This window comes from Venturia canescens, chromosome 10 (genome assembly GCF_019457755.1).
Source record: "Venturia canescens isolate UGA chromosome 10, ASM1945775v1, whole genome shotgun sequence".
Classification (NCBI taxonomy): Eukaryota; Metazoa; Arthropoda; class Insecta; order Hymenoptera; family Ichneumonidae; genus Venturia; species Venturia canescens.
The window spans coordinates 13,266,932-13,289,008 of NC_057430.1; the positions used below are offsets into that span (position 1 = coordinate 13,266,932).

The 22,077-nt window shown below is 35.0% G+C and overlaps 3 protein-coding genes across 10 annotated transcripts in view; 2 read left to right on the forward strand and 1 right to left on the reverse strand.

The window, feature by feature from the left end:
* LOC122417295 (protein bric-a-brac 1-like) overlaps nucleotides 1–8,365 on the forward strand; it is a 237,461-nt gene extending 229,096 nt beyond the window's left edge. For all 6 annotated transcript variants that reach the window (XM_043430695.1, XM_043430700.1, XM_043430697.1 and 3 more), the window contains one exon: nucleotides 614–8,365. In XM_043430695.1, the coding sequence (XP_043286630.1) occupies nucleotides 614–1,152 (539 nt within the window). In that variant the 3' untranslated portion in view covers nucleotides 1,153–8,365. The remainder of the gene's footprint in view (nucleotides 1–613) is intronic.
* A 735-nt stretch (nucleotides 8,366–9,100) lies between these two features.
* NUCB1 (Nucleobindin 1) lies at nucleotides 9,101–14,501 on the reverse strand. 2 transcript variants are annotated; one of them, XM_043430717.1, is made up of 10 exons: nucleotides 14,236–14,501; nucleotides 13,436–13,693; nucleotides 13,031–13,252; nucleotides 12,859–12,955; nucleotides 12,704–12,780; nucleotides 12,504–12,606; nucleotides 12,244–12,424; nucleotides 11,606–11,750; nucleotides 10,661–10,705; nucleotides 9,101–10,414 (listed from the first exon to the last, which is right to left on the reverse strand). In XM_043430717.1, exons 2-10 carry the CDS (start codon nucleotides 13,673–13,675, stop codon nucleotides 9,851–9,853), a joined length of 1,674 nt encoding a protein of 557 aa, XP_043286652.1. In that variant the 5' UTR covers nucleotides 13,676–13,693; nucleotides 14,236–14,501; the 3' UTR covers nucleotides 9,101–9,850. The 2 variants fall into 2 exon arrangements, with proteins under 2 accessions (XP_043286652.1, XP_043286653.1); XM_043430718.1 differs by lacking the exon at nucleotides 10,661–10,705.
* Nucleotides 14,502–16,979: 2,478 nt separating this feature from the next.
* On the forward strand, nucleotides 16,980–21,997 carry Syx6 (Syntaxin 6). Of its 2 annotated transcripts, XM_043430733.1 has the most exons (7): nucleotides 16,983–17,467; nucleotides 18,223–18,440; nucleotides 18,591–18,685; nucleotides 18,778–18,837; nucleotides 19,624–19,856; nucleotides 19,971–20,065; nucleotides 21,739–21,997. In XM_043430733.1, exons 1-7 carry the CDS (start codon nucleotides 17,433–17,435, stop codon nucleotides 21,813–21,815), a joined length of 813 nt encoding a protein of 270 aa, XP_043286668.1. In that variant the 5' UTR covers nucleotides 16,983–17,432; the 3' UTR covers nucleotides 21,816–21,997. The 2 variants fall into 2 exon arrangements, with proteins under 2 accessions (XP_043286667.1, XP_043286668.1); XM_043430732.1 differs by lacking the exon at nucleotides 21,739–21,997 and having other exon boundaries at nucleotides 16,980–17,467; nucleotides 19,971–21,354.
* Nucleotides 21,998–22,077: the final 80 nt, after the last annotated feature.

A 22,077-nucleotide genomic window follows, 5' to 3' on the forward strand; every position in this document is an offset into this window, starting at 1 on the left:
CGTTTCCAATCCCCGTTCATTTATCGAATGCACTTTGTTTTGGGGGATCAATTTTTTCGAATGATCGCCATTTACCACGAATTTTGTCCATCCAAATTACAGCGAATGGATCGTAAAATTTGTAGTCTATCAAAATTTATCGCAGCACGACAAGTTTTATAATTATCCTTGAAGCCAAAGTATCAATTTTTGACATTTGAACCTGTGCGCAAAACTGAATATTTTTCTATTGCAAAATTCCACTCGCCCAATTTTGAAGCGTAAAAAAGATCGTTTCGTAGTTAAGAAATTTGAGCAATTTTTTCCTAGCTACGATCCGTCGAAGCAAAAATTCGTAAGCTTTCTCCATCGTGTTTTTGAAAAGTCGTGATTTTCACCCCTTAAATATAGCAACGTGAACCAGAGATACGACAAATTCGAGTTGCCAATCGCTACTTGGAGATTCAGTCATTCCAAAGCTACCTTAAATTTTGAAGTTCGTATCTTCGATTCTTGAGATTCATTAATTTATAATAAATTCCGAAATTGATGAACAAAACGAAAAAAAAAGCCACGAAAGAGATTCCTCGAAAACAAAACAAACGAAGTAAGTAAAAAAAAAATGACGTTGCAGGTCTCCGGCATCAAATGTGCAGTATGGTGGCAGCGGCCCAGTCGCACCAGCACGACATGATAGCGACGAATTTATCAGCAAACTTTCAAGCAGCGGTGCAAGTGAGTCAGCACCATTTGAACAACAGCAGTCCGCCGAGCAGCAATAGCAACAACAACAACAACAACAACAACAACAGCAATAGCAACAACAACAATAACAACAACAATAGTAACAGTAACAACAGGAATTCGCCATTGATGTTGGGATTGCCGAGTCCGGGTTCGGGAGGTCCACCGGAGAGTCCGATCGAGGGAAGTCCATTGGCGAGTCCGATGGCGCCGTTGATGGATCCGGCGCACATACCGAGCAGCGTCGAGGTCGGGATAGGAGTTAGCGGAATGACCTACAAGCCAAATCGAAGCTTCATGAGTCCGCGACCGGACAATCTTTTCCAAGAGGACATTTCGGACCTGGTTAAAAGCGCGCATTCTCACAAGGACAAAGACAAAATACCGGTGAAGCTGGAGCCGCTGGGAGAGTCACGAAGCGAGCAATAAAGAACGAATTTTCACAAGAAAAACGTCGATTTCTTCTGAGGAAGAAAAAAAAACACTAAATTCAGGGAATGTCGATTTTTTTCCAATTAAAATGGACATAAAAATGGAATAATTATTGTGAAATGCACGTCAATCGTCAATCGAGGATCGAGCGAATGACGTTTTAAACACGAGAATTTTGTGCTTCGCCACCCCCCCCCCCCTCCTCCCCCACCTACCTTACGCATTCTCGGTGATAAACTCTAAAACAAAGCGTCGAGACTTCCGGTACGAACGTTCTCGATTTTATTTCTTTTCGTTATCCTTTTTTCTAACCGTATTTCTGTCAATAAAAAACAAAAATCCCGAGCGTTCGACGTACATTCTGTTTAACTCGTGATCGCATATTGGTACGATATACATTTAAAGTATGTAGAAATTAAAATCCAACAATATATAATGAATATATGTATATGTATATACATGTGTTTCTATAAATACGTTTATATAAATACATATATAGACATATTTAACGAGTACATAGGAAGCCTGGTTTACAAAAAGTCCCTGGATCTAATCCCCGAGGGGTTTTGACAAAATGGAAACGCGAATAAGCGAAGAACAAGACAAAAGCGTCGATTAATAATGGCGGAATAATCAAAAGCATTAAAACACACACATACACGTAATATTCGTTAAAAAAAAGTGACAGGAGTCCTTTGAATCGTCCCGGGATGCGATTTTCCTTCTTATATTTACTTTTATTTCCTTGATCATTTGTTTTTCACGAATGAAATATGATAATGTTTAATACACCGCAATAGCTCGAGCTTCAAACTTTCCTCCGTCCCCGGGACGATTTCGATAGAAAAAAATGTGAAAATAATGGTACTGATGCGCAACGCCGCGCGTCAAATAAAAACTAACGAAGGATGGAGCACATCCTTGAAAATCTCCGAACACACACACAATAGTAGCGTGATACTATGATCCTCGAAAAGTCAAAAATACTTTTAGCCCGAGAGACTAGAGCCCGATCATTATATTATTATACCTACATACATAAATATTAGTCGTCTCGTGCAATGAGGAAACGATGAACAAGAGGTTATAATGGAAAAAGATAAAGAGGAAAAATAATAAAATTGAAAAAAATCTGAAAATAAGATGAAAATTCGCAAAAAAATGAAGGGACGCCCGATGATTTAGCACATAATTTATATATCTACGCATATGGGGATACTGTAACGTTAATGCCAAATGTATAATAGTTTAAACGAAGCGCAAACATTCAGACAAAATACATTGTTACAAAAAAAAGCATTTTTTCACGTCGTACCATCAGCGTCGAGTCAATGTGGTCACTACGAGAGGCACAACAATTTCATGGAAATCAAGTATCGAATGGAATACATAAGAAAAAATGTATTGCAAGCTCTTTCATTGTGTCGTGTCATTTCTAGGAGAAGAAACAAATAAGCAAACTTTGTCCTATCACGAGAAAAAGAGGCGATCGAAAAATTCAGTTTTCAATACTTTTGTAACGACGTCTTACTTTATTTTATTGTTTTTTAATACACTTTTTAAACTCTGTGTCTTCGATCCAACCTCTCCTCGTTATTGCCACGCTTTTTTAACGATTGGCTCGCACTTTCGATCAGAATTTTGGAATTATGATGATGAATCTTATTGATCGATTACTGTTAAGAATTTTCTTTCGAATCTTTCTTGTGTACAGAAATAAATTTACCGAGATTTTCGAAATTAATCTCCGATTTTTTCGGAAATCAATGTTAAAAAATCCGAATTTTACTTGAGAAAAAAAATAATTTGAGGATTCAATATCATTAAACTAAGCAGACCATGAAAACGTTTAGTAAATTATTTGTTGCTCACATAATTGAACGACTTTTCATTGTTGTTTGGATCGGAAATCAATTTTTTTTTTTTTTTATCTGCATAGCTCCATTGTTTTAAACGTCTGTAAATCTTATCTCAGTTATGAAATTCTGATCGAATGTGATTCTCTAATGAGGAATGTCAGTATAAAACATTTTTAATCCACGCGAGAGACGACACAATCGGTACTATACTTTTGCATACAATGACGAGTGCGCGCCCGTCTCGTGGAATTACCATCACGAGCCGATACGTTAGAAATGTAATATTCCAAGGCAAGTGCAATTTTCTAGTCAATCATCGACGTCCACGAGTATTCGTTTTTATTATATCTGTTATTGTTATTATTTTGCTTTCGCTCCGTTGGATGTGCGAATGATGAGTTTTGAAAAGATTTTTTTGTTCTAAGCTTCGATATAATAATAAACGAACAAATATTTTTACGTGTTCATGAAATTTGATGATTTTATTGTAACGAGAAAAAAAAGGATTCATTGTGAATTCGAGTGACGAGAGTGAAAATTGGAAAACGCCATTCTCGATAAAATCGTTGGACGTCTGATGAATTAATAAATATTGCGCGCGATTTTCTTGTAAAATGAATTGAAACGACGAGTTGATCGATCGTCGCGGACGATCGTCTCTCGTCTCGTTTCGAGTAACAGACCCGGAGCTCGCCGCTTATACACTTAATCAATATAATAACTCGAAAATTCTACAAATAAAATGAAAATCAGACACACCACAAGAAGCGCTAAAATGTACAAAACTTTTCTCACTGTCAAAGACTATGAATCTTAAAAAAATTATACACGAAAAAGAGAGGGAGCAATGGAAGAAGAAAAAGGGAAAAGAGAGTTGTACGGAGAAGTTGAATAACTCGATCGGTTAGGGCCACATTCTCAAGGAGATAAAGATAAATAAACACAAAGAGTAACATAAAATTATAGCGTTATTAAATGTAATGATTGCCTTCCTGCCATATTTGGGGTATGCCAAGTATAAAAATTATAAGGTTTAGGATAAATATAAAAGGAGAAGATGAAGCATAAAAAAGTAAATTTTCTCGGCGATAGACGATATTAGAATTTCGTCGATTCGGAATTGTAAAAATGTACGAATGAGAAACAAACACTCCTATTTATTTTATTTTTCTTCTAATCCCCTTCCGTTATTTTTCACTTTAATTTTTAAGATAATCCAAAGTGCGACATGCGGATTCGGTTAATCACACGTGTGTTCTATTGACGGTATACGTGGAAAAGTGTGTAAATTGTGACATTTTTCCATTTGATGTCGTGAAAAAATATTTTTTCAAACCTATATCGACCGCGCGTGTGTGTGTGTGTGCGCGTGTGTGTGTAGGAGTGTGCGTGTGTGTACTGTTTCGGGCGCGAAGAATTTTTTGACAAATTAATATTCGCTCGAGGGACCCTAGAATCGTGCGAGAGGCATTGAGTCTTTGAATGATTTTTTCGATAAATTCAAATGCAACATCAATCCTTCAGCGCGTTGTTACGCGGTACTTCATTCCAAAAAGTCAAAAGACCATTTTCGTTTATTAGGAGAGAGAAAGAAAGAGAGAGAGAGAGAGAGAGAGAAACGATAAAGATTTAAGATATATTCGAAGTGGCCTTCGTGAGCAACTAAATTGTTGTTTACGCACGAGCGAAAAATTTTTAGGACGATTGAAAATAAAGGAAAAAGAGCCTCTTAAATGGCTTTTGATACCTTTTGAGTTTGAAATTGCGAAAAAGAAATCCTTCCATTCTGTCGGCTCATTTTCTTATTTTCATTCACATCACTTTCAGTTTTCTTTTTTTTTATTCATTTATTTCTCGCTAAGAAAGAGAGGAATATGAAAAATTACGTAGAAGAAAGGTGCGAAGATAAATCCCAAATTGGCGTTGATTAGCTTCGATTGACTAGCTCGAGCTGCGGTAATTCCAAAAATAAAAATATTCTTGATACAAACGTTTTTTGTGCAAAATTACCAAAAAAATTAAAAAATAAAAAACAAACAAATTTGCAGTTGAAGAGAGGGAGAGAGAAAGGATTGAAGAAACATTGAAAAAAGGAGGGAGAAATGATTTTTTTGCTTTAATTTTGCTGATGCTCGTGGAAATTTGAAATTTTTATTTTCACGAGAATAATTAATCGAAGTTTTCTTATCGTTCTCTTCGTTTTGCACGAAGTAAGTAAACAAATGAAATTTTTGAAAACAGTGAGAATAATTGAGAAAAAAAGTAATAATAATTTAAGTGAAATTTGGAAAGTAGTAAGAAAGGTTACGGGGAATAAAGATTTTTTACGATCTAGGCTAAATGTGTTCAAAAAGAGAAAAGAAAATAATTCAAAGATTTAATGAGAGAGAGAGAGAGGTCCGATAGAAATCAAGTGAAAAATATACGAGGCAAAGAGTTTGGCAGAGAAGCAAGTGGGAAGGGATAAGAAAGTTTTTGAAAAATTGCTAAAGTTTGAATGAGAATTTCGACGTGAGTCAGCGAGAGCGACTGTGAGATAAAATTAAATATTGTATAAAAATATGAGAAGAAAAAAAAACGTAAAAAATAAAAAAGTAGTAAGTGCCTTCCAGAAATAAAGAAAAGAAAAAAAAATTTAAGAGTCCCGTAGATCGTGACCACTTTTAAATGGAGTCATTCGAAATTTCGTGTTTATGGGGAAAAAGAGGAGGGGGGGGGGGGGGGGGGGGGGTTTTGAAAAAAGATGAAAAAATATGTAAACAAAAAACACCATTTTTCGTGCTTGATCCAATTTCGTTATCGTTTGAAAAATTTCACATCGTCGACTTGAAAAATTTCTTCAACACTATATAAAAGAAAAAAAAAAAGAGCATTAGAGTAAATATAAAGTAACGACGTGAAGAGCAGCAAAATTTATTCTCGAAATCAGCGTGTGCGAATGGGACGTGTGAATGTGTTTGTCAAACGAAAGAAAAGCCGAGATCTCGTTAGTAACGAACGAAAAAATAAAAAATAAAACCAAATAAACAACAAAATGTTCTCCAGTTTCGAGAAAGCGAGAGGAAGAAAAAACAAATTCAAGTTTTGACCAATCCACACCGGTAATACCCTGAATGGCAATGTCTCTTGGAAGTTCATTGTTTCCTTACGATCTTTATACAATTTTATATTTATATATGCTTGCATAAATCAACAGATGCACACATATATAAATAAATTTATGTATATTTATACGTATATATGTATATTGGTTTGATAATTTTCAGTGAGCAAGCGAAAAGAAACTTATATATATATATATACACAAATATATATATTAAATGGAAGAAAATTAAAAAAAAAACAATGTAACAGCCTCTGAGAACCTTCGTTTCCACATTTTCATATTAATATCTGTGAGATAAAGATTAAAATGAGAAAGGGAGGAAAGAAAAGAAAAAAAAAGAAAAACATAAAACAAAAGTAAGAAAACTTATATTACATACCTTAAGATTTAAGTTAACGAGTAACGAAATAAATGAATACAACAACAAGAACAACAAACAAGAATTAAAGTATGTAGTAACGCTATTATTGATATAGAGACACGACAAACAAACATGAATATTTAAAGGGTATATATATGATATATATATACATAAATTGAACTATGGATATATATACATTTATATAAATCGCAATGCTGTGGTATGTCGAATACTTTAACCCGAAAAAAGTGGGAGGAACGATGAGGAAGGAAGAAAGGAAGGAGAGAGAGAGAGAGAGAGAGAGAAGACGAAGAAAATTGTCCTTCTTCGTCGACACCAAAAACAAAGAAATATGAAAAAAATACGAGCCGAACGACCTTAAAACGAGAGACAAAAAGTGGGACGTTACGACGTCGCGAGCAAATCCTTGGCATAAATTCGTGGTAGAACTCACGACTTGGAGCTACAATGTTTGTTTTTCTTTTTTCAATGATAATGAAGGAACAAAAAATCGATTATATTTATGAAATGTGCGTGAAACAATGAGAGTTTTGAAGAGTGATAACGAAGAAAATTGAAAATTTTTTGAAACGATGATAAATGAATGGATCCATTGAAGAAAGTAAAAGAAAAACTTACAATTTTACATGCTGACAGAGACAAGACAAGAGAGTATTGAGAATCGTGTGAGAAAAACGACGAGCGTTCTATTGTTATCGACGACTAACCGAAAGAAACGATTTACGATTATTTATTATGTACTTCATCAAAATACACAAACAATTCTAGCGATAGCCTTGTGTAAACGAATCAACTGTAGTTTCGCCAGGAACAAACAATAACAATCGAAAAACATACTAAAACTGGCCCCAAATATAACTGCTGCGATAATACGACAGCGCTTTTCTATCGTTTGTTCCTTCCCGTTGCATTAAAATAATTACAAACGTTGGATAGTATCAGTGTAGCTGAAGAGAGAAAAAAACAAAACAATACGAAAAACAAGATATCATCCTACTTTTATTCGAAGGGGTAGGTGGTAGCCGCATAATAGTTATCCGAAAATCCATAATATGATCGCACCCGCCGTCAGCTTGCGATGGAAAAGAAAAGAAAAACAAAACACGCAAGTTTCTAAGAAACTAAAAAGCATGAAAAAAAAACATGTAGTCTTTGAAAAATCCAATGAAAGTCATGAGAATGTTTTGGGTCGAAAGATCGAACGCGCAGAAATAATGCAAATAAAGACGAATGATCGATAACTATTGACGAAAAGAATAAATGAGACTGTGTCTAACCTGTAAATAGAGAAGAAAAGTGAAAAGCACATTCATTGTCCTCATCATCGTATCATAACTGTGACTACAATGATTCTTATTATTAATTTTTATTTTTACCCTCAATATTGTAAACATATATTTATTACGATTTTAAAATTGTATATTATTTTATTATTTATTCAAGACCGTTGCTCGGTGATCCTTGCGGTCATGAAAAAAAGCTATTTTTTCTCTGCAACAAAAAAGCACGAAGAATCTTTTGCAATTGTATACGATTAATTTTGCTTTTGTTCGTTAACATTCAACTTTAAATATATCGAGAGCGAATGAAAATGTACCCTCGATCGAGCGTATGTATTTTCCGAGACTATAAGTTATCGATGTCTCTTATGAGAAAAATTCCTATTAATTCATTTTTGTGTTTCTATTACACCGTTCTATTTCCGTTCGAATATTATCATTTGTTTTTATTTTCGTTTGAAGTAGATAGTCAATTTATTGTATTTAATTGCTCGCGTGATTCTCGATTTTAAAAATGTACAGCCAGTCTTATTGACGAGAGAATGAGATAATGAAACGTTGTTTAAATCTTCTGTTCAAATCAGCACTCTCTTTTATTCCACATCCTTCCCTCCCCCCGCCCCCCTCCCCTTGCAATTATTTCCCATTCTTTAAATATTATTTATTTACGAGATTAGCTCTTAAGAATGACGTTCTACCGAAATATGCTATAATTATAAATACACGCTCTATATATATATATATATATATACAGAAAATAACGAAGTACCATGTTGCCCCACCCTCCCTGACCCCCTTTCCCTAAAGCCTCAAAGAGAAAACAAAACCTTAATACCGAAATGTGAGTTTCAAGAGAGCGCAAAAATAATGTGGGAACGAGTGCGAAAGTGTGAGAGCGTAAGAAAGTGAGAAGAAAAGAAAACAAAAAAAAGGACAACAAAAAAGAATAAATAAAGAATCACGCAATCATACATTTAAGTTGCTACTTGGCACGTAATATCTAAGTAATATCTTAAACATAAACAATATGCAATAATAATAAATATGAGAAATAAATTGCAGTCGATTGATCAACCAAACAAAATATATATATGTATATATTTATATATATAAATATATATATATATATATATATATATTCTCGATCCGTTGCCCGCAATTTCCCATAAAATCATTATCTAGAGAATGATTAAAGAAAAATCAAATAATAGCATCGTTTCCTTAATTTCTTTCAATGTCGAATTATTCGATTAAAATGGGAACAAACGTTTCAGGAAACTCTGGAAACGCACGAATGGAGCTCTAATAACAGCGTGAATCGTTGAAAATTTTGTTTTTATTAATCTTCATTCTTCATTCACAATTTCACAGACCTAGTAGGAAAAATGTTGAAACTCGGAGCGATAAACATCTTAACTCTCATAAAACAAGTCTTCAATTATTTGTCAATACACGAAACACCAAAACTTGAGGACAGGTGGAATATTGATAAACTTAACATAATTCGAGTAATGTGGAATAAAAACACGTACAGTTATACTGACACCGAAAGAACTTGAAAATGAGTTTTTCAATAACGCTTACCAGAGCTTGGCAAAATTTCTTTAAAATTTTTATATAAATTATTAACTACTATTGAGTTCTTACATTATTGATTGGTTCTTACATAAAAATTTGGCAACTCCACAAATTTCTTTGTCTCGTATATGTGAAGCTGTATTAAAAATCAAATACTCCAAATATTTCGAAAAATATTCGAAATAACCAAAAATTCTATGAAAAATTTAAATCAAATCGAATTAATTATACGAATTTCGTCAATTATTTTCATCTCTACGATTTTTAATATCATATTTTGTTTAACTTTCCAATTCCTCGGTTTCTTCAAATTTCTTTCTTCAATTCTTTCGGTGTGTCAACCTTTATAAGAGTTTATACTGGCAAATGGACGCAAACGAAAACGTACATTCCAGTACGGGACGAATGTAAGACTTGACGATCTCCACATGTTTCTTGCTTCTTTTTGTTCTCATGCGTTCAGAATTTTTAAGCTAGTACCAGTATTTTCTTATGGTTTCGATGCTTTGTCGGAAGGCGCAACGTCAGGTGGACTCTGAGGAATTTCGTTTCCTGAAGGCTGAGTATTTTTATTTTGTTGAACCTGTTGCTGTTGTTGATGACCTTGTTGCGGTACTTGCTGCTGGCCTTGACCTTGTTGCGGTACTTGTTGATGGTTTTGAACTTGTTGCGTTACTTGCTGATGGTTCTGAGCTTGTTGCGGTACTTGTTGATGGATTTGTCCTTGGTGAGGAGCTTGTTGATGAATTTGACCTTGTTGCGGTACTTGTTGATGGATTTGACCTTGTTGCGGTACTTGTTGGTGGATTTGATCTTGTGCTACTTGATGCTGAGGTATTTGAGCATGTTGGGGTACTTGTTGATAATTATCCGGAAGCATTTGTCCCTGTGCCGGATGACCTTGATACTGCGGTACTTGCGGCTGGTATCCTTGGTACTGAGGAATATCATGCTGATACTGGGGAACTTGACCTTGGTACTGCGGCAGTTGGCCTTGATATTGGATCTGCTGACCCGGCGGATGCTGTGCCACGCCGGCGTACTGCGGTGCAAACTGTTTTTTCATAAGAAATCATCGGAATTAGACTCTGAGTATATTCAGTTTTATTTACGAATTTCGTGAATTTTTCAAATTTTTTTCCAATACTATTACGTCATAATAGATTTATGGGAAAAGTGCAAGTTTCTAGTGTTCAATCGTTATTCATTTCAATGCACTAAGAAAACACTACAAAAAGTGGTCGTAAAACATAATGAAAAAGAAAAAATAAAATGGGTGGGAGGTTCGGTTCTAACTCACCTGCTGGTGATGCCCAGGATCGTAACTACCGTAACCAGGTGGTGGCTACCAACGGCAACAAAAATTGCACAAGCAATATGTTAGTTGTCCTAAATTTCTAAGGATTTCTTTTCTCTTTCATGCGGGATATTTCATTGACAAATTCACGAACAATACTTCAGCCTGATATAGCGCGAAACAAATATTCTTTGAAAAGCTGACATTTTTTTTGACTGTACAAATGTATTCTCATTTCGATTGTTCGATTCGTAACTTCATCAATTGCTGAACAAACTTTCATTTTTTTATGACCCTTTCGATTACTCACTTTTACGAGCTTGTTTTTATCATTATATTTCTATTATTAATAAACACGGTTCAATCCATTTTATGCGTCAGCTTGGCAAAGAGAAATCATAAAATTCTCCAATTTTCTGAGCACAACTGAACCTGAAGATTTTTATCAAAATTCCTTTTCATGACTTCCACCATTTGGCGATTTGGAAGGAAAAATAGATGAATATCCGTTGGTTTGATTGTTTGAAATAAAATTAGCGCATTCCATGCTTTTCAACTGTTGATCGGAATGTTTATGCTATTCGCTATTCAAAAATGTCTTTGATATCTGCATTTATGATCGGGGTGAAAAAAGAAGAAAAATTTGTAAATCATGCGCCAAACAAGTAAATATTAATGATGAAGATAAAGTACAAGTTTATCAGAAGTCAAAATTTCCTCTTCAACATTGCAACACTCTTCATTATGCATTAATCAAATAAAAAAAAAATAAAAAAAACGACAACATCAACAATCAACATATTCTTACACATGCCTACAATATGCGTTATTGGTCTCAACCAAGGAGAAAATCGCTCAAAATGCATGTATGCATCGAAAGAGAATAAGAATATAAATAATAATAAAATGAAGAAAAAAAAGCAATTTACATTAAAAACGAATACTTACGATTCTTCTTTGCATTTCCTCCAGCTGATGTTTCCTATATTGCATATAATCTTCTTCTGTGTAAATCTGTTGTTCGTTCAGTGGTTTCCATTCCTCGTCCTTTTCAAAATCCGACGATTTTGATTGTTCGATGAATTCATCGTAGCTTTTGTGAACATGAGAAAGTTTTCATCGTTTAAGGACATTTTACGTATACGCACATAAAAATCTATTAGTTATTATAATTCAGCATTAATTTTGAATGGATTATTGTGTAAAGACGTTCAATGAAATAAAATATTTGTCCTGCAAAATGTGTATACTAATTACTGACCCATAGTCACCACACGCAAACTTGCATTAGCGAAGTACATTTTTATAAAAATTTGTCACTTCCATTGAAATATTTTCACAATACAAATATTAAGTATTCGTATCGATAAGCCTTGAGTTGTTAGAAGTTTCAAAACCAAAAAAACCTGATCATTAAGAACTTTTTATGATTATCAATGCGCGTTTTTTTTTACGCAGCCTTGTGATTGGCACATATGCTCGATAGATGTATGGTTACTACAGGTTTATCTCTGATAAATCGATGATATTGGGTATGTTTTGTTATCTAATAAATGTCGAGGAATTTTCCTGATAATTTTAATCACCTGATAAGGCCATCTTTGTTTAAATCTACTTCACTGAATACGTGTTCTCTCATTCTTTCCCTTTCTTCTGCACGCTCCCGTGTGTCGGTATCGGGAACACCTTGAGCATAAATCTTGTCGAGCTCCTTGATGAATAAGGTGTCTACTTCGACAGGATCCCAAACCCCATTTCCATCAAGATCTACGATATATGGTAATAGTTGAGAATGATAATTGGAAATATTGAATTTGTTGTTGGATTGAATTCGCTCGATATTTACCATGGAGTCTGAAAAAGGTTTTTAGGTTGAGCTTTTGATCTTCCATGTGATCTTGTTTTTCCCAAACTTCTTCGTACTGTTGTTTACTTCCGGGATGATGAAGCTTCAAATTTTTTTTGAATGTTGTGGGGCAGTTAATAAATTGATGTATTTTCAAATATTTCATTTAGTTAAAATCAATGAATAAATAAAAAACTCACCGGCTTATGTTTTTTATGTTTTTCCTGTAACGCTTTGAGCTGCTCTTCATATTTTTTCTTTTCTTCTTCGTTCATTTCTAAAGAAAAATATTAATAGAGACATTAAACACAATCAAATTTGACTTCTTAGTCATACGAGGAATCTAATTTCTTACTCTGTTTTTTCTCATCCTCCTCAAACTTTTTCTGCATCTCATATTCCTTGAACTCTTCACGTCTTTTTTTGTCTGCTTCATTTAAATCCGCCGTTGTCTGTAATATACAGAAACGCACATAAGGAAAGGTTACAGAAAAAATGCACATTTTTTAGTCACGTTCAGAAATTACCTTCTGAATTAACTTTTTAAGATCATTTACTTCAAAAGTTTCCAAATTCTTGTGATCCAAATGCTCATAACCTATCGGATGGTCTAAATCGATACCTTGCTCTATCTCATACTGTCTAGTGGCACTTCTACGCAAACGTACTAATTCGTTTCTTTTTATCTCATCGAGCCGTGTTCTCAATCCATGATGCATAAAATCAAGTCCTTTGGCTATATCACCCGACTGAAAAAATATTGCATATTTTTTAATGATTTTTGAATATTAATTTGCCAATTAATTTTTTCAAAGCAACTGTTCAATGTGAGAAAAAAGGTTACCACCTTGTATTGTAAATTTCAAAATGGACTGCAACAAATTGAAAAATAAGTACTAATCCTTTAAAATTGAATAGTTTATTCTCCTTACTCTGATCTCTTCTTCGGTAGCATTCTGAAGTTTAGCTCTGAAATCCTCATCACCTTCAAGAACTTCAAGGACTTCCTTTAAATATCTAGAATACAGGACTTTGTCCATCCCATCATCTTCATAGTTAGAATTCTCATCTTTTTTACCATCTTCGGACTCTGATTTTTCCTTAGTGACAGGTGGAGCAACCGATTGTTGCACAGCCAAAATCAGCAGGCCAAATAAAATTAGAGGTCGCATGCTCCTGAATACAAGAACCTAAGAAATATGCATAATGCTTTTGAAACAACAAAAAATCAACTAAAAACTACTATTCAACCAATAAACTATTCCAATTCAGCTCAATACGAATTCAAACTTTTATTTTACTGACTGACAAATTGAGGCATTGAAAAGTAAATAACAAAAATCTCCCATCTCTAAAACCATATGTTTTTGTGACTTGGAAAAAAGCATCATAGAATAACTCTTAGAAGCAATCGCGGGAGGTTTTTAGTTTGTTTTCCAACGTGGCTCTTAGAACAGAGGAAAGCTTCAAAGAAATGAATGAGAAAAAAATAGACAATAAAATGATCTTTAACTTTAAATAGTATTAACTTAGAGTCCAGAAAGTTCGAGAACGTTGTTTTACGAATTTGCTTGAAAGATGAAAAAAAATGCATTGATGTTTAAAAATGAATCATAATTTCGTTGAATTTGCAAAGCTCGCTTTTCTCAAAATATACTATATCATCTGATTCACTTTTTTATACTTTTAATAGATACATCATTTGTACAAAAAAATATAGAAATAAACTTACCTCCAAAAACTAAAAGGTGCTCGAAAAAATTTGCAATTAGAAACCAACAAATTTTATATCACTTCACTGAACGATCAATAATTTTTTTAAACTTCAAAAAAGCGCTCTATTGGTACATAGGTGTGTGGTATCTTCCCATGACGTGAATGTTTTGTGAGGGAAAGGAGAACGGTTGACGAACGAATGCGGAAGACAATAATGTCCACGTCAGGTTAACTTTTCATAAACCAATCGAGAACCAAGACCGGAGAGAACCGAGAGGTTCAAAGATTTCTGCAAAATCCATTGAAGACTTGAAGATGAGATTAAGAAGGGTTGAATACGATTGGTGTGAATGATTGTGTAAGCCTAAAGTTAGAGCTTAGTTGCAAACGCTAAGCAGAGATGTCACCACGGTCGTTTTTGTCGGTAAAAACAGTCAGTCAGCAGAAGTTCTCAACTTATGTATACATATACATACGTTACGAGTGAGAAATTTTTGTGGCTTTTCAAAATCTGACATATTGCAGGAATTGAATGACTTTTTTCTTTCCAAAATTCATTGAAAAAATAGAAAATTTCGTTTATGCTGTAATTGATTTTTCCTTTTTTTTATAAAACTAGCGAAAAGTGAGTAAATTTGTTAAAGAAATCATGAAACTGCCGTTTTTGAAATGTTTCCTGTCACTAATGGTTACCAAAAATTGACAAAAATATCGCTATATAAGTGGGTACAATTCTCTGTGCATCTCGTAACGAAATTTCGATATTAAATGGAATTGAAATAGAATGTTCAACTCATCTATACATACAAATATGTCTATTTTTTAAGTTAGCGGTGCTATTTTTTAAGTTATATGGCAAAAGATAAACGATGAGAAAAATATTTCCAGAGTGAATCCTCGTGAGATTGGTTATCCACAGTTGTTATTTGAATGCAAATGCATTTTTCTTGCATCGTATTGAATTAATCTTCAACAGCATTGAGAACCAGTTTTCGAATAAATATTAAGTTGCTTCTCGATTGATTCAGATAACGTTCCATGCCATCTTATTTTTCATTTATCATTCATCAGTTTTCTCATTTTCTTAAATTTATTTATTTCTTTATTTCTTAAATTTTCTTCATTCACTATTTTTAAAACGGTTTCCGGACTGAAAAACTAACCGCGAAATTGAGTGCTGTATTCAATTATCAACAAAGTTGAGAACCCCTGCTGACTGACTGTTTTTACCGACAAATGTAACGTTCCGAGCGAGAATTATAGTAACTATTATTTCGAATGACTTGATTTTGGGTGGGTTCGATTGATAAGGAGTTGACACTCGCCTTGCGAAATTTCTCTCCAAGAACTCAAGACAAGATTCAGTTTTTGATGAATATATTGACGAAAATATGGATCTTGACTCTTCGGCTGACAACAAACTTCCTTCTTAATTCTATTCCGCTCGACTCTCAGCCTTACAATCTTTTGATTCTCACGCGCAGACTCCGTACGCTCCACTCATACGCGGACCAATCACGTTGTTCTTCATTCTCCCACTCATTCGAATTCTAGGGTCTCACGACCCACCACGCCTCGGTTTCACAACGCTCGCTTCACAATGACACAATGCCCTTATTATTCAAAGTCCTTAGCATAAGAGTGACGATGGATATGTCTTAGCCTAATGTTTATAAGATGAAAGCGGGTAAAAGTATCGTATTAGAATACTAGAACTATTTATATAAGAAATCAAAGAAAGCCTTATTTCGATGCATTTCAACGTATGGAGATTATTATAAATGTAAACTATAAGAATGAGTTAGTCAATACGTTCATATTTCTTATCGACTAGCGGTTATTGTTTATGGTATACTTATATATTAATCACCCAAGTCCGTCACGTTCCTCTCATTTATTAATATTTCAATGATCAAATTATCAAATCCGTATGAAATGCTAAAGTACGAAATTCGCAAATTCGCGGTTCTTAGCGCAGAAATCAGCGCACTCTGGTGACGAATTACGCATTCGTCACACAAAAACGACCGTGGTGACATCTCTGCTTAACGTTTGCAACTAAGCTCTAACGTTAGGCTAGGTTCTCGAGCCCTAGTGTTTTTTCGGACAATCTCCACCCACCCTACCTGTTCGAGAGAGAAAAACTAAGAAACCCGGTCGATACAAGACCATTGCTCGCAATTTTCATGGGGCCATACATTGTTTCTGTATTCTTACACAAAGTAACTAAAAATGATGGTTAAAATTAACATTATTCAGACTCTTCGAGTGGATAATACTTTTCGAGTTGAAAGCTGGCGCGAGAGCTCGTGTACATGTTCATTCGATTGTATACGAACATTATAGCACTACATACAAAATATACCAACACTTATTACCCGTTTATATAACAATTTTATTGTTTTTTTCGAAAACAAAACACTACGAAAAAAAGATGGAAAACAACACATCGATATATAATTGATTTGATTATGATTCTCTACGACAGTGTAAACGGTGAACCGTGTGAATTGATCCAATGTAACTATCGATAAACAATAACTCATGGGTAATAATTGTATATACAGCATAAAATGTAACGACTCGGGAACATTCGAATAATATGCGCAACATTTCCCTTGAGAGCACGGTTGTTGTCAAGCTCGCGTCATACGTCAGTTCCGGTAGTATGGACGAGCCTAGGAAGGTGTCGAGTTATTTTATTCCTATGTCGTGGTTACTCGGAACGAAAATTGCAGTGGGTGGCAATGCTGATGAAGATCAATAGTACACTGCCGCCTTGTTGAGGTAAAGTGTACGGGTTTTGAGCGCAAACGTCAAAATCGAATAAATAGTCGTCTGCAGTGTAGGGAACTGTCAATAGAGCTGTGTGTAACAATAATTTTGGAAAATATACCAAAAATCTTGCACTGCGACAAGAGATCGGTTGGGAGAGCTGTACTACGATTTTTCGACAACGGAAAGTAGTGAGAAACAGAATAAAAGTGACAAAAGAGTAAAATGACGGGGTGGTTTATCGAACCCCGGATTATCGTCACTTTCATCGTTATACGTTAATAACAAAGGACTCTCTAAAGTCGCAAATACATGGGAAAGAGAACGAATTTTATGATCTCGCAAGATTTTCACCGATGTTTAGTAAATTTTACGGAATAATCTCGGTGAGATACGTACGGCGGCGAGATTGGCCTCTCTTTTAAATTCGAGGGAGGAATGACGCTTGAGGACCCATTTTTCGTCGTTAAAGAGTAAGTAGTGTATTAAGGAGAGCGGCAACTATTTTTATTGTGCGTACTCTTTTGTTTGAGCTCTTCCCGTGCATTACACCGGGCTTTGCTCCGAGATAAACCTTTTACTGCATTGTATGTATATGAATATAGACACAATGTATACGTGCGCGCGGGCGCACGTACAGTATATACATTTTGTGAGGTATCATGAGGCATTTCACGCTACTTTTACATTGATAAACCCTGACCCTTTTCCACTGCTCAACATTCTTTATATGAATTTTTCTGTACCCAGCAGAAAGAGCTTGAACGAAAAAAAACTAATGAAGTATAACTTTTGTAAAATATATTTTTACTTTCAATAATTAATAAATTTGTATACCAATTTTTTTTTCTTATGCATGTGGTCATTTACGAGAATAATTTTCACAAAAATGTGAGCAAATTAACGGAGAAATTTGAAATATTCAGACAAAAGAAAAAAGTCAATATTTCGAAATGGATGAAGGCGGCGTGAGTAGTAGTCTCGTGTACACTTCTTGTATATATACGAGCTATATATAGTACAGGCTGACATGTGGAATCCCGTTTTGGGTGATTTTTTTTCGCTCGCACCCCTCGTATTAAACTCCAAATTTATCCTTCGGCGTAAACACAGAAACGCTGGAGCATCCGCTGTACGCTTTTACGAATAAAGCAATTCGCGCGATATGCTGTCGAGTAATATGAATCTGCGTGCTCGAAAATGGAATTTTTTTTTCTCGTTCTCGCAGCGAGGTGTGCAAGGCATTGAACAAAACTCGTGGTTTATACGGTCGGTGGAGCGAATCCCAGGTCGACGGAAGTGTCGTTTCTACCCCTATCGCACCCGGCACAGGACCGGGAGCCGGACTTCCGGTATCGCGGGAAGAACTCGTCTGGACGACGACAGAACTAAGAAACGCTTTGCGATCGATCGAATGGGACCTCGAAGATCTCGAGGACACCATCTATATCCTTTTTCTACAAATTTTATTCAATAAATATTTCGAAATGGGTTGGGACTACGTCGTACGCGATGTCTTTAGCGGATAATAACAATAATTGGAATATTCATCTGAAACAATGGACCTTAACACATTTTTTTAAATTCAATAACTACGTATTGTAGAAAAAAATCCAACAAAATTTAAGATTGACAACAAAGAACTTACAGTCCGCAGAGCTTTTATCGAGCATACGCGCGAAGAGGTTAAGGTAAAATGGAAGAAATATTTCCCACGTATTTGCAAAATGCTCACAAAAAATAAAATGTTTTCCCGCTCGTTTCTTTGTGTTCGTATCTGCAGGTTATGAAAGACAAGATGAATTTGAGCCGAGGAAGAGATCGCGATCGTACCGCGAGACAGGTTTGTACTCGAGTTATCATTCAAATATATATATATTTCGTATGATATTCGAAAGCGGTTGAAATAATTGTTTATTTGACACCAAAGTCGTCTTATGTGTGCGTAAATGACTGTATATTGGAGACAATAATGCAGGAGGCGTTCCACTTTTTTCCGATCGATCACATTTTTTTCGGACCCCTGCCACACCTGCCACTTTGAAGCTTATCAAAGAGAGCGATCACTAATCATCAAAGTGTTTGTAGGACAGTTTCTAATAGGATTAAAAAAGTGGAGAAACCGCACATGCGCGAACACCGCGACATCTTTGCTGCGCTTCACACGCTCGATTCTCCCTCATCAGCTGTTCGATCAGCTGTCGGTCGAGTTTCTTTAGACACTGAAAAAGTTTTTATCCATTCGCCCAACAAATTGAGCTGTAGTTTGCTACTTTGAAGTTTCTCATCGTGCTTGTGGTGCAGCACGTCGCTAATGAGGGTCAGGAACGATCATATAAACAAATAATTCAAATCGAGATCCTTTTTTTCCATTTCAAAACATATTTTCATTGAAGGGGATTTGGAGAAAAGAGCACAGCTACTAGATTATTTTCAGTGTGTAAAGTTGATGTAGAATCTATCAATTTCGATTTTGAATCCTTTTGCTAACATTTCTTTTTACATTTTAAGCACCAATGCTTATTATTTGAGATGAATGAATAGGAAAAATTTGTGTCACTTCAGGGCAGCATTTTAAGGTTTTTTATTCGTTTATCTATTTAACACGTGATTGTCCCTTTTGGCTTAGCCATTGCTCGACAATAGTCCTGCACGGGTTCCCCTCAATCATGGAACAACAAAGTACAGCAAATTGGAAAACGAGGTCGATAGTCCCAATCGACAGTTCGTCGAGTCAACCATGCAACAACAGACCGCCATGATGCGTCAACAGGATGATCAGCTCGATATGATAGGCGAAAGTATCGGGACGCTAAAAACTGTGTCGCATCAAATCAATTCTGAATTGGATGAACAAGCTGTGTAAGTTTTTCTGCAACCAATTCTTTGATTATGCCCTTTTGAGTTATTAGAAAATACTGATGGAACCCTTTCGATCAAACGACAGACAGAATAATTTCAATCAAATATTAACAGAATGCTGGATGACTTTGGGAACGAGCTGGAGGTCACCGACTCTAAACTCGATGCAACAATGAAAAAAATGGCCAAGGTCCTTCACATGAGCAATGGTAACTATAGCAATTACATTCCGGCACCCACAGCCGCTGTGCCCGGCATAGACCGATATACCTCAAAGCCATCCTCGCTGTCGACTCTCTCCACAACCATTACAAACTGTTTTCTATGTTACGCAGAGTAGTCACTAATTTTTATATTCTTTCGACACGGCTCTTCCAGCCTGTTGAACTATCCTTTCCTAAATCATTCGAATTCCTATATTTATTTATTCAAAACATTCCAATCTTTTCTTTCGCCAGAGTGGACAAAAGTTCCATCTCGTTGGCCTAAATCCTTTCCTTGTGTCTCTTACCTCATCAAAATGTACCTTCTCAATTTGCCAACTACGATAAAAAGATTTTAACCGTATAGAGTCAACGGCGACGATTAAAGTGATCCAATATCAAAAAGAAAAAAACTCTAGAAAACTCGGAGCCAAATTATTCTCAACATGCCAACCGGACTAAACAAAACAGAAATAATAAAAAACGAATTTGAATACGTAGACCCAATAGCGATTGATTGATGGATTCGATATATCAGAATTAACGAATACTCGGAACCAAATAATTCTCAGAATGCCAAGCCCAAGTGAAAAGAATCGATTTCAACCTTGTAGATTCACTAGCAAATGAATGAAAGCCCGAGGTCAGGGTTTGAATTGTTGAACAATTCGGAAATATGAGCACAAGACCGGATGCGCGAAATATGTAAATGCATTATTTTTTCGTAACATAAAATGAGAGGAAAATAAATAGACGATACATTGCGACCGTGAATCTATCAAACGAGTGAGAGAGAATAAGAGAGCGAAAGAAAGTTTGCAGATTTCGGCGTGTATGAAACGAAAATAAAATTAAAAATAAGAAAAAAACATGGAAAATAAAAAAAACGTGCGCCTGAAGAAAAATTTTGTATGAGACACAAAGTATCGGGAGTGTTTAAATGTCTTTGATCTCGATCAGAATTCATACTAAGTTAATTGTTGATGAATTATTCGTTAGAAAGTTTAATAATTACACGAGTTTGCAGTTGTTGTTTTTAGCATGATTTAATTAGAGAATTTGTCGAAAAGTAGACTAAACTATGAATTACTCGTCCATCACCGTAAATTATCAACTTTCAAGGGCGTTTCACGTCAATTAATTGATATCAACGTGCAATTAAAAAAGAATTGATGAAAAAAACAGCCCTTGACGCGTAAGGAATATTGATCGGTAAAAAAATGAATCGAATAAATGATTACTGCTGAATTGGTGATCTGAACTTCCATGAACAGAAAATAAGATGAGACAAAATGGAAAAAAAAAAAAAACGTGAAATAGTTTACCACGAAACTGAGGGCCAAATGTACTCGTAAATTTATGACGTAGACCGAATGTAATCTACGTAGGTGGTTGCTGCTGCTGCTGTTGTTGTTGTTGTTGATGTTGATGTTGTTGTACACTCCTTTTGAATCCTCTCTCACATTTCATACGGAGAAAACTAGATACAACTTTGGGGAAAAAAAGAAATAAAAAATGACATTTATCGAACAATAACCGATTACACCTGTAGGTGAAATAAATCAAAATAAATCATTGGAAAAAAGAAACAAAAATCAAGAAATACAAACTATGCAACAAAGAAACAAAAGTGATAATTACAAGTGTGCGCATGTGATGTTACTTTCCGTTTGTTTTAGATCGGAGACAATGGGTAGCCATTGGAGTCTTGACCGCCATATTGGTGTTACTAATTATTTTGTTTATAATCAAGTGAGAGCTTCGTTGGTCCCCGGTATGAAAGAAAACAAAAAAAAAGAAACACCCCGAATTACGAATTATTCGTGGAATCCAATGTAATTTTGTACGTTAAGTTTTGTCCCAGCTTCCACGATTGTTTTCCTCTCCTCGTGATATCTCTTCATTGAGAATTCAAATAAATACACTCGTATATATGTATATATATGTATATATATATATATGCACAAACATATATATATATATGTTTAGATAAAGGAAATTATTGATGGAAACGTGTG